The 13,095-nt window shown below is 42.8% G+C and overlaps 1 protein-coding gene across 1 annotated transcript; it reads right to left on the bottom strand.

The window, feature by feature from the left end:
* Positions 1-513: 513 nt before the first annotated feature.
* On the bottom strand, positions 514-9,978 carry sash3 (SAM and SH3 domain containing 3). The gene is made up of 8 exons (XM_076292234.1): positions 9,778-9,978; positions 6,310-6,405; positions 4,047-4,169; positions 3,509-3,650; positions 3,086-3,246; positions 2,261-2,473; positions 1,877-2,021; positions 514-1,676 (listed from the first exon to the last, which is right to left on the bottom strand). The coding sequence occupies exons 1-8, from the start codon at positions 9,838-9,840 to the stop codon at positions 1,453-1,455; spliced, it is 1,167 nt and encodes a 388-aa protein (XP_076148349.1). The 5' UTR covers positions 9,841-9,978; the 3' UTR covers positions 514-1,452.
* Positions 9,979-13,095: the final 3,117 nt, after the last annotated feature.

The following is a 13,095-nucleotide window of genomic DNA, read 5'->3' on the forward strand; positions in this document are numbered from 1 at the left end:
CTATCAGCGAGACAGTGAGTGAAATCGTGGACTTTCATTGGTGTTTTATTGCTATTCTGAGGGACCCTTTAAAAATCAAGTGAAGAGAGTTGAGATAAATTGACATGGAAAAGGAAGTTGTGTCAGTACTGTCTGTTAGTGTTAGCTTTCAGGAAATTCTGATTTTCACCTGGAGTGGTGCGTACATGTATGGAGTTTATGCGTGTTTGATGTTAATACCTAATACAGACCAGATGTAAGGTTTTTAAACAGCCTGGTCTCAATCTATACGGTACATTATACAGTATATATAAATACATTACAAATGTATCACAAATGGATTCTGTTTATGTTCACTTTACTTTGTATTATCACTGTGATTTATGTAAATTCCCATATATCCTTCACTTCTTTTTACATGATGGATACATTGGTGTGTATGTTCATTAAATTATATATTGTCTTATTACTCCGAGTTTACTGAGTTTTCACAGGCTTTTCAGAGGTGTGTATAAAATGCTCGTAGGTGATCTCTGAGATTTTTGTATGTTTTATTCAAAGATATTATTCCAGCCACAAGAGGAAAGGCGTAAAGAAAATCCAGTTAGTTACAATCATTATTTCTCCCAACCTCTGAAACTAGACTTACATCCGTTAGAAAAACAAAATTACACCCACAATGCACTACAAACACCTTGCAGTCATCAATTGAAGTTGATATTCAGCTTTGTACAGAGTGCTACACTTTATAGCATGAAAAGCAGAGAACGGTAAACAAAACAGGTGTAATACTCCTGTACTCCTGTAACAATTTTCCGAACTCACATTCAATGTCAAACAATCCATTTTAAGCAATGTAAAATGTACACTAAAGTCAAACAACTTTCTCAACAACTTAATTCAACTTACTCAACAACTTACTCAACTCAAAACTCTTAAAAATAAGTTCCTATATTTTCAATAAAACAACAGCAAAAAACAACAACAAATAAAACAATAGCCAAAACAATAGCACAGTTACAGACATACAGTATCCAGCACAGACACACGACTTTAAAATGGATGAAGAGAGGGTACCTAAAATAATGGGCATACAGTACATATATAGTACAGTACATGTATATCAGACAGACAAAGAAATGCACAGTTTAACAGTTAAAAGTAAAGCATCTACAGCCGTATCCTTCAGAAATGACACAATTCATACACATTATACTTTCATGCTTACTCAAATACACAAGTGCTCAAAGTACCAAAGCTTTGCATAAAACTTGCAAATGTACTTAGACGAAAGGAATGCGTAGAAATCTCAGTTTTCATTGTTCATGGAAATATCACCTCGGCACAGGTTGAACTCTGACATGTGCTTCTACATGACGAGCAATGCCTTTTTTCCTTCAGGAAAATTGCCGGAAATTCACAGGGTTCTAGTAGAAGGTTCTAAAGATTCTCCTGTTGTAAAGGTTCTGCTTTTCAGGAACCCTGGTCCAGGGCCAGGTCCTGCAGTTGTTCCTGCACGTCCTTGAGCTCGTTCTCCTGCTCCTCCACATCTGGAGTCGATTCAGCCTGCGGTTCCGTCTCCGGCTCTTCACGTCCATTCTCCAGGTTCTCTGTGCTCTCGAAACACCCAGAGTCCCGTGGAACCTCAGGCTTCTCCTCTGTCTTTTCCTCTTCCTCCACATCAGACTCACCCTCATCTGACAAAGAAAACAGAGTCACCATAAGCACATGGTATGGACTTACATTTAATGGACTGTTAGGATTATAAGGGTTAAAATGATGTAGGCATACTGGAACAATAATAGTAATAGCATGATAAGTAGTAGTTGTATCATTATTTATTTTCTACCTATTTATTATTATTATTATTATTATTATTAAAGAGTTTGGAGCTCACATTCGTGCAGCAGCTCCACGGCGGTCAGTATCCTGGTGCGGTACTCGGGGTCAGTGATGTTCAGCTCATTCAGGTGGGACTCCTTCAGGCTACCGAAGTCCTCCAGAGACTGGAAGCCCTGCATGGACAGCAGGGAGCCCAGGTCCTGCACACAAACACAATGAGTTGGAGAGATTGGAGATTGGTTGAGCCTGTCATTCTAAGACCTCAGCCCTAGACAGATGCATTGTTTTGATATGGCTATGTATTTTCTGAGAAGATCAGAGTGGCATGTTTTGAGCATGTACTTCTATGCTGTGAATTTCTTTGTCCACATTTCCCATGTGTTTGTGTTGGGGGAAACAAGATTGCATGCAAACAGGAGTTTACAGAAGTGGGTCTTACGGTTAGGCCGATTTTGTCCAGGACTTCCTCCAGGGTTTTGGGTTTGGGTTTGTTGCGGCGGTCCTGGCTGGAGAACCGCTTCCTCTTGGCCGGAGCGATCTCCTCGGGCATGATGGTGACGTAGATGAACTTGAAGGAGCCTACTTTGTTGTTAAGTTTGCCGGTCCAAGTGCCAGCTGGAGGCTTGTCAATGATCTGAATGATGTCACCTTTCTGTGGAGGGGAAAAGGGTGCAGATATATATTCAGCATTCAGTACATCTGACTGTACAGTTAATCAAATCAGATAATGCCAAATGACATAAAATAGATGTTTCTCCATACAGTCCGAATTCAGACATTTGTCCATGCAGACCTACATTGGAAGTGAACAAAAAGTGGAGGTTTCTTTTTCCTGTAGGCAACATTCAACACAGTTACTGTGTGCTTCTGTAGGTAGCAGTATTCAGGAGTGGCCAGGACCATAATTACTTCAATCATCAACCTGTGAATTGAACTCCGCTGAGGTTGAGCTAGCATATCTAGGGCTTCGCTGAGGGTGAGCTAGCATATCTAGGGCTCCACTGAGGGTGAGCTAGCATATCTAGGGCTCCACTGAGGGTGAGCTAGCATATCTAAGTCTCAAGTCTGTGCCATGCCAAGTGTGCTCCCCCCAATGAACTGAAGCCAGAGGCTTTTAATGATCATAACCAGCAGAAACAGAAAGGGAGAGGACACAACCTCTGATGATGTTATTCCCTGCATGACTTTCCTTTATGTTTCCTGCACTGAAGTAACCAAAGAAAGATGGGCTGATCTGAGCTGGTCTGAAGTCAGCTGGTCTCACCTGTAGTTTCAGGGACTCAAAATCGTAGGGGCTGGGGGTGAAGTCGGTGTGCACCTTTGCTCTGCCACAGAAGGGCCCGCTGTATGGGGCCGGCGTGCTGTCGTCCAGTTTCATGCTGTCTCGCTGGCTGTAGCCGCTGTCCAGACTCTGTCTGTCCCCACCTGAAAGACACACCAGCTCATATGGTCAGTGTGAATCCCACTCATCACAGCATTCAAGATCTGATTTGTGTGTGTGTGTGTGTGTGTGTGTGTGTGTGTGTGCGAGTGTGTGTGTGTGTGTGTGTGTGTGTGTGTGTGTGTGTGTGTGTGCGAGTGTGTGTGTGTGTGTGTGTGTGTGTGTGTGTGTGTGTGTGTGTGTTCGTGTGTGCGTGTGTGTGCGAGTGTGTGTGTGTGTGTGTGTTTAGAGAAGGGCTTTGCATACATCCTGAGAGCTGTCGAGAGACCGGACTGGGCAGGGTGTCCCCAGAGCCATTGGAGCAGACGGAAGTTCGTTGGCCTGGAGTCAGATCGGGAGTGAAGTCACTGGACGCCGGGGACACAGGTCCGTCCTCCCCACTGTCCATCTGTGGAGAACATCACAAAACACCTCAGTCAGTCACCCTTGTTCGTAACCAAGAAGGTCAGCAAAATGATACCAAATGAAATGGTCAGTGGGAAAATATCTGTAGTTTCATAGACAAAAGGATGGTCACAGCCTCTAGTGAACACACCAGCAATGTCTAATGTGGCCACAAGGGGGCACACTTGTCAATCTTTTTGAAAGCACAGCTCTCCGCCTCTTGGTTATTTATTTTGCAATGCAGTTATCTGTTATTGTTTAAAAGTGACAAAAATGGAGACTCATGGATCAGTGAATGAATGTTTGGTCCATTTTCACAATTCACAACAGATCAACTATCTGTTCAAACATTTCAAGCGACCAAACAACAGCATGTGACCAACTGGTGGGCGACACTCACTCCTTCCTCTGCCAGAGCCTTCTGGACCATCTTCGATGTTTTGCGAGTCATGGTACGGGTGATGATTTTCCTCCACTTCCCTGGTTTGTTTTTTCCAGTGTCTTCATGGCCTGGCCCCTCAGCCTGCAAGATGACAATGACAGCGGTCATACATCAGTAGGATATTTCTTTAGTTGAGAGAAGTTAGATTCTTGGGTTCTGTTAGAATTTTTTTATGTTCAGGTCAGCTGTAGTGAAATCAGCTCAATCTTATTGTTTATTATGAAGGAAATGAGCAGAAATGTTCAAAGTGAACTCCCTGAACTGCATGCACAAACAGGACAGGAAATAGGTTTGCAGGTTTCACACACACACACACACACACACACACACACACACACACACACACACACACACACACACACACTGACAGTGGTGATGAAATGATGACAAAAGGTGTAACTTTCAGTGTAACACCACAGAACATCATATGAAGTCTTAAGACGGTGTTCTGTGTCAAGGCCACTGCTGATTAAGCTGTAAGACTTCCAATTCCATGTGAAAACGTTGTTGTTAACACAGGACCTTAAAACATGAACCAATTATTATTATGGGATTTTACTCCTGGCTTATTCAGACAAGCAGTTTGCTTTGCCCAGCTTATCAGTGGGGCTAACAGAGACATGCAAATGCTTGGGATATGAAAATGACTCAATCAGTTCAGAAAAGGCGAGAATACTAAATATGGTGACATTCAATCAAGTGTGACATTTTAAAAAGTATTTGTTATGGACAAAAAGCATGAGGTGCAATGATGAACATGATAATGATAAATATACAAAATACAGAATTCCAAAAAATGAACATTAGAGAGCATTTCTAGTTTCTATTCAATCTTTGTTCCTGACACTATCAACCAATATATATTATAGACATATTAGAAATGTTATTATAGGCACAGGAAATGATACAGATTAACAGCTAGCGCACAGCCACCACAATACTGAACCGCCTGGTGTGTTAACTTGAAATAGCTCAGACTTCCTGTTAAACAAAAGACATTTCTGCAAATGTGTTCAGCTTCACGATCGACTCATAAGGTCGCACCTCTGCATCTCCCTTAATCTCTGATCGGGCCGTTTCCACACACACATGCATGCGGTCTCATCCACCTTCACAAGCCTGACATACTGAGAGGGATATCCCCACTAAAAGGTGCAGCGCACAAGATGTTCTGATCTGCTGACTGAAGCTTCGGTTTGCAATGACCTTCATCTTCTTGCATAACAGTATTGGTAGACACCACCACCATAGGCTATAGTCACCACACAGTGAGTCACCAGAGCCCCTCGGCCTCAGGCCGCAAGGCTGACAGGCACTGTGAGAGATGAGAGGTGGGCCCAGGGCATTCAGTGGAAGCTCACGTGAGGAACCACAGCAAACAGAGAGAAGACACATTTCTCACTCACAGGTACCCACTTCTGCGTTGATAAAGTGTGACAGTGTATTCAGGCCAAATGTACAGACGTAGATGGAGTTATTTATGGTGTTGTCCACATGATAATCTTAAATGATGGCATGTGCCTTGCCTGATTAATGTGGAACAAATGGTTCAGTGTGATGGGGGCTATTTAGTGACTGCTGCACTCTGACACACTAAATGAAAAGACTGTCATCTCAACTGAACTCTGCGGTTTCTCTGGACAAGATAGCTCATAACGGGAAACACACTAACCCCTATAGTGTTGCAGGAGTTGAGCTTATTGCTCAATACATGATATTGTATAGACCAGTGCAAGCAGCATATAAGGTCTTTCTTATCAAACTCAGTTAAAGGTTGTTTCAATAGTTTTCTCATGTGTTGTTTGTTTTACTTATAAGGGGAAATGTTTTCTGTACACTGTTTTGTTATGTCTCATTGCTAGTACTTCTATTTTTGTGCACTTTTAGGAAGCACAGAGCAGTTCCTATATGTATATTTATGTTCTGCCTGACATTTAGTGTGTCTTATTATGACAATGTCTGCACAGGTAAACAGCCCTAATTCAGAAAGAGCAATCAGTAATCACTTTATTACACTAGACTGAACTCGCTCCACTCCATATGTCTGTTTGTCGTCGCTTATCTTGTTTGTTTTTCAGTGTCAAGTCCCCCCCATGCCACTGTCAAGATGAGGGTCGACCCTAACTCTAACCCAGAAATACTCATCATAGGACATATTGTCACGTATGGTCGTGTAGTGTTATGGTGTGGGTCACTGCAGCTGGTTTGGTAGGACACTTACGGTCTCATCCAGGATGGATTCTGGGTCTGCCACCACAGGTGAGGATGGCTTGGGCTTCATGAAGTCTTTGAAGCTGCTGGACCTTTGCAGGGTCAGCTGTATGAGAGAAGACAAAGAAGACATGCAGAGAGGAGAGAGAGAGGAGGAGGGCAATTAGATAGCAGGTTGCGCAGATTGGGCAATCAGTGTAAGTGGTGATTACCATGTGCACTGACCAAAACAGCAAGGAATGTCAATATTCATAATGCTACATTGATTACAATTATCTATGACAAATCCCATCCGTTTAATAGGCATAGGAGGACAATCATACTTTGTGTGATTTTGGACATCCCTTTGTTTTTAATCACAGAAATCAGTTTTCCTTTTAGTTGCAGAAAGAAAATGTTTACTGCTTCAAGGTTCATTAACCATTACTATTTGCAGCCCATCAAAACAGAAACAGATAAAAAAAAAAACCCTCTTCATGAACAGAACGAGAGTTAGATAAGGACCCTGCTCAGGCGTAGGCCGAAACCTAAGATAAACATAAGATAGACATGATCATATACTGATATTCAGCTGTGTGCACAGCAACCTTTATCTTTACTCAGCAAGCATCAATGTCCATCACGCTGTATTAGATAAAACAATATCACTAAATGCTTGTAATGCTAGCCATTAAATGCTTCCATTGGACTTTGAGTGCATACGCTGATCAATATTTACTGTCCATAATGACACACATTTGCAGAGAGAGACAAACAGAGAGAGAGAGAGAGAGAGAGAGAGAGAGAGAGAGAGAGAGAGAGACAGAGAGAGAGAGAGAGAGAGCCATGTACAGGATGCAGTGATAACTTGCTGCTTCCCAAAAGGCTCATGAGTAAGGCAGCAGTGACGCACCAGCAGAAGTAGCACTGCAATTTATCGTGTCAGAGTGTGGGGGTGACTCAACTGACAAGAAACCATTAAAACACTACTGTGGTAAAGTAATGGTCCGAGTCTCAACACACAGGCATGCAAACAAACAACACAAGAAACATCTGACACACAACAAACAAACTGAAGCAATGCTGTTGCTGAGTGCTTGGTGGAGTCTCAGAGAACAGTACTATGGCAGCTGTCTATGATACTACACAATGGACCAACTCCAGAACCCCACAACTCAACCCATGGTGGTGATTGGAGTGTGACCTCTAAGTGCTGAAGTGTCGCATTACTTTCTGTCAGTTACTCTCTTTTTTTTTCTTTTATCATTGCTCCTCACTCTTCTAACAGTCCTTAATAACAGGAAACAGGAGACTCAGCGCCAACTGTCGTGCAGAAGCCACCGGCATAAAGCTTGTCTGTCTAGACCTCAACTAGTTGATTACATAAAGTGATTTGAGGGCTTGCGTGAAATATAAGCAAGTAAGGTGCTTTCATTATGTTTCATGTTGGTGGGATGAGATGAGAAAAATGTCAGCAATTCAGGCTACAGTAAGTAACACAGAGGATAGCACAAACGGTGCTGACGCGCAGCCGAAACTGTAAACTAGATCTGTTGGCAGGATGCAGGAAGCGCCCTTCACACAAAGTTTCATCACTTTTTCATCAGTAAAACTGACATAGATTTCCATGAATCAAATCTAGCTGCTCTAAGCTGATCTTAGCTGCTCATGTGGTTTAACTAGAGAAAAATACAGCGCAGCACAAATACTATCTGAGGGGATGTAAATAATCTATCTGGTATATCTGACCAACTTAGTGTGTGTAGTACTATCATGGCCATGCTAAAGCCTTATTGTCACAACGTTAACCAAACATATGTATGACTCACATGTCACATTACTTGAATGCAACAGCAGCAAACACACTTAAACAAACTTAAATATGACATGTGTTTGTGTTAGCAGCATCACTTCAACCTGTATCAGTACAAGTGTATTTTCAAAAAGAGATTTAGGTCCACCATGAAAATATTGTCATTGCCATCACAGTCAGTGAATAATATTGGTCTTTTTTTTTTAGGCCTACTGGAACATTCTGGCTCTACAAATATCCAGTGTCAGTGTTATTATAGTCAATGAAATTTACTGACATTACACAGAAGCTGTGGAAACAAACAAGGAACAATGATCCATCGTCACCAAGGAAACAGTGCTATGGCGGGGCTTCTCAAACTGCAACTGGTAACACCCCTGTGATGAGATTTGGATTGAGCTGAACATTGCACCACTATTCAGAGTTACAGAGAAATTAGATCATCTTTCTCAATTATTATTTCTAACCTCAACTAGATGCACAGTAATTTCCTATGTTTTAGCTGCATTGTGTATAAACCACAGGACAGTGTTTTATGCAAGTAAAAAAAACAACAACATATTAATACCATATTAACTCCCACTGTGTATTAACCTCTTAGCTGAAGACATTTTGCAAAATCAATGTATAAACCTCGGCTAATAGTTGGGAAATTACGGTATAGCTTGGATCATGTCATTAGCCAACTTATTCCTCAGTCTAAGTCAACTCTAGAAGATTTGTTACAACATCTGGTTAAGACACAAAAGACAAGTATCCAATTGAAAAGAAGGTCAGTGGTGAGCTGTGTAGGAGGAGGTGGAACCACTGGTACCATCTCACGACAGCCTGTGAAGAAACCTCGGTTTGAGTCAAGCGGCAGGCGTAAAGGTTGTGTCCCCTGGCCTCCTAATTGGTGTTGCAAGGGTTCAGGTTTTGTCAGCTAGCGGTTGTACGTCAAGGCCAGACTACTCATTTACACAGGAAACAGTGCTCGTCTATCATCTACCAAATCAGCCATCCATGGATAAGTTTCCATCTAATCCAGACTCACTACTGTTGCTACCAAATGACTCAAATAAGACATTTTAAAAAATAAATAAATAATCTATGGTTGTTAAGGGAAGATAAAAGTCAGGAAATGTTTAAGCCTTAAGTATGTCATATGCATGCTGTTCTGTAGAGTGAAACATATGCCAGCCTAAAAGAGCTGTGGTCTACTCAACCTCACACATCCTGTTGTTCTGGCAGATGAGCAGAGTGCCGTTTTATATTACTCCTCTCACTAAGCATCAGAGCAGAGTTAGTCCTGCAGTGTAAATGTGTGACTCCTGGAGCACTTAAGAGAAGTACATCTTGTTTCTCTGAGACCTGTTTTTGTTATAGCAACAGTAAACTGAGGGACAAAATCATCTTATGCATGCTGAAAAAAATCATTCTTAACGGTTAACACACCAATAGCCCATCTGTAGTGTTCTGCCAACTTCATCCAGATCACACACTCATACACATTAACATCTTATTTAACTCAGAGCAGGAACGGCCTTCACTCTTACAATGGGATTGTACCCTTCATGAACACATCCCATGGCAAAACACTTTGTCAATCAGGCAACACAGTTATAGCCTGCACACAGAGACAGACAGACAGACAGACAGACAGACACACACACACACACACACACACACACACACACACACACATACCTTCTTTTTTTGGCCCGCCACCTGCTCCTTCTCAGAGGCATTGGAGGGCTTTCGCCGTAACATCTTCTGGACGGTGTTGAGAGTGCGTATGGCCTAGGAGACTGCCGGGGGGTCAAAGTGGAAATCCAGTCCTTCCTCTGACTCCGGATCAGATCAGATGTGTGCCGATACAAGACTGACAGCCCTGTGTGAACAGAAGCCTTTGTTTCTCTCCTCGCTGTGAAGCGCAGTGTGGGAGGAAGTCACATGACTAAGCAGGAACTTCTTTTTTTTTGACAAAGGACATGTCAAGTTAGTCTTTCAGTAAGTTGGTAGAAGTTAGGTGGTAAAGTTAGTTTCAAATATGCAGCAAAATGATCAAAACATTCAACTCATTTGATTTGAGTAATAGGATTCCTCTACATGTTTGTATCTGACACTACCGGCTGCTACTAAATAACACCTATATTAAATGTAATTATTTTCCTTTAAAATTATATCACACTGCATATTTTTATTGCTCAATTTACACAAACACATTGAGAAAAACATCACTCAGGACATCGTTGCTGCATATGTCGTGACAACAGTTGCAGAACATGTTTTTGTCATTTCTCCTTGCTTGACGTTTCTGCCTCTTGCAAAACCATCCATATTGAGACAAATACAACTCAAAATGAGTCATCCAACACTTAGCACGACAACTTGCACTTACTGGCAACAACATCTTACTTCTACAATTTCTTCTGATCGCATCCTAGTCCTAACATCTAACATAATTTTAAACCATTTTCATTATGAAACTGGCAAACCTTTTTCATTTTTGATTAAAGGAATGCTTTGGGGACTGAGACATGTGACAGTTTGTTTGGCAGGCCAGGGAGCACAAAGTGCAGAGACCATAGAGTCTAATGGCTGGGTGGTGGATTTGATAGTACCTGTGACTTATCTTTTGTCAGGACACCCACAGAAGGTATCTGAGTCCTTGTTCTTTAAAAATGAAAGCACTAGTGAGGTTTTGTGGGTGCAGTTAGACTACAAACCTAAGTGCTCTCTGGCAGGTAAAAAGACAATGTAAGAGAGGCCACTGAACTGTCTAATGCAGGGGGGAAGAAAAACAAAGGGTAGGACTTAAGGTTTGATGATTCTGCCTCAGATATTAGAGATTCAGAAACATGCAGGCTTAACTCTCTCTCATTCTATCTTTTTCTCAAACATACTCACACACACACACACTTTTCTCTCTTTCACACACATACAAACACAGACATAGACAAATGCGAACACAAACGCATACACACAAACACTCTCTTTAATACAGAATAGCAGATGCACTCAAGTGGAGGAGACAGAGTAGAAACTGGGGAAATGCACCCTGCTTTGCCTATGTACCTTGCCTAATGAGACAAAAATGTGAAAATAGACTGAAGAGGAAGTCTGCGTGCATGACAGTGTATTTGTGTGTGTGCCTGTGTGTGTGTGTTTGGATATTTCTGCATTGCCGACAGACCACATGATACTAGGATACCCTAGTTTTGCTCCGTTGTCTCTAGTGTCAAATGCAACTAGTAGGTGCGTTCAAGCCTGACCATGTATACAGCTGATGGCTAACTTCAATGCTGCTCACACACTCACACTCACATTAGCAACAGGTTTCATCGAGCGCTGCAGAACTCGCAGAGTTGCGAACGTGACATGTGAACCTTCCTATAAACCCTCTGTTGGTTTCCCACCTCACAGCGATGAGATCATTTAATCTCTTCCCACTAAGTTCCTCTTTCCATAGTTCCCCTCCTCCAGGCTCCATCTGCAGACCAGAGCCACAGCGCATACTGTATGGTCATCATTAAAAAGCACGTTTGTGCGCTCTCTAGTAGTGCCACAGACTTTCTAATGAGGAGACACAGCACTCAAAAAATCCTCCAAAGAAATGCATGGGGATAGTTTGTGAATACATTGTGCCAATCATGTGTTGTGATCTCGCCGCTGGGGCAAGGTTGGTATTGTGAAGCCTCGGGCACGTGCATTTCTGCCCGAATAGATGCCCTATAAGTGCGCAAAAAGCATTGCAATATGGCCGCCGAGTTGAGGGACTTGCCTAAAAGTACTTTGGTAGTGCTCTCTCTCTCTACAGTCCTGTTTGTGCCTCTGTTGGATTTACCGTCTATCTAGAAAAAGAGGTGGCCGGCAGTCACACTGTTGTTCTGTTCTTCTGTGTCTCACAGTTATAAAAACAGTGCACTTTTCACAGTTCACTCCCCTGACACATAGACACTTGCATAAAACAGTAATTTCTACACAGTACACCCAAATACTTGACCACAGCAGTGGACTTGCAAGGTGAAGATGAATATCCACAAGCCAACACACCTTTTTCCTACAGCTGTTCTTTACCACTGATATTGAGGGTGCCCAACCTTTACTTTAACATGATATATATTTGTTGGTTTATCAAAACCTGCCATTTTATCCCTGCGTGATGTGAATATAATGTGTCACTCAACAAGAAGAATAATATGCAGAAACTGGAGAAGAACTCTGGTCCCTGCAGAAAAGGTCTCTGTGGCCCTTTAAGGGCCCTGGTCCCTATAAACAGAAAAGGTCTCTGTGGCACTTTAAGGGCCCTGATCACTATAAACAGAAAAGGGCCCTGTGGCACTTTAAGGGCCCTGATCCCTACAGACAGAAAAGGTCTCTGTGGCACTTTAAGGGCCCTGGTCCCTACAGACAGAAGCAGGCCCAGTGGCACTTTAAGGGCCCTGGTCCCTACAGACAGAAACAGGCCCTGCGGCACTTAAAGGGCCCTGGTCCCTACAGACAGAAACAGGCCCTGTGGCACTTTAAGGGCCCTGGTCCCTACAGACAGAAAAGGTCTCTGTGGCACTTTAAGGGCCCTGCCACTCTGCTGCTCTAATTCCGCTTCCGTGCCTGCGAGGCCAGCAGAAGTGTGCAAGTGCAGCGCAAGGCCGCGTCTGAAACCACATTCACACCCTCCCGCGGCTCTGACGGAACCCGTTGCCTGGCAACAGGCACCTTCGCTGGCAGCAGTGTTTCTCACATGGCAGAGGCAAACCTCAAGATGCGCTCAGGCTCCTGGAGATGAGGGGCCAAGCGTTTAAAGCCGTGCCGTGAGAAGGCCTCCTGTTGTGCAACCACCAGTGAAACAGCGCCGCCATCCATCTCTGAGAATTAGCACGCTATTTAAATCCCCACTTTCAATGCACGTGTCAGTGTTTACTGGTCTATATGTCAGTCACCACATGTCAGTCAGTGTTTCTATGGTTATAGCACAGTTAGAGGTCAACGTGAAACATGCATTAAGCAACCAAACACTCACTT

This window comes from Alosa pseudoharengus, unplaced genomic scaffold (assembly GCF_046254945.1).
Source record: "Alosa pseudoharengus isolate Yale_2024_CS ecotype anadromous, Long Island Sound unplaced genomic scaffold, YU_APseudo_1.1 YU_APseudo_1.1_scf_19, whole genome shotgun sequence".
NCBI classification, from domain to species: domain Eukaryota; kingdom Metazoa; phylum Chordata; class Actinopteri; order Clupeiformes; family Clupeidae; genus Alosa; species Alosa pseudoharengus.

Bases quoted from the DNA above. Each gene is read 5' to 3' on its own strand.
- sash3 (XM_076292234.1), bottom strand. From the start codon at position 9,840: ATGTTACGGCGAAAGCCCTCCAATGCCTCTGAGAAGGAGCAGGTGGCG. The intron at 4,170-6,309 runs GTAAGTGTCCTA...GTCATCTTGCAG, and splicing joins AATCCATCCTGGATGAGACC to GCTGAGGGGCCAGGCCATGA. The intron at 3,247-3,508 runs GTATGCAAAGCC...TGTGTCTTTCAG, and splicing joins CTCTCGACAGCTCTCAGGAT to GTGGGGACAGACAGAGTCTG.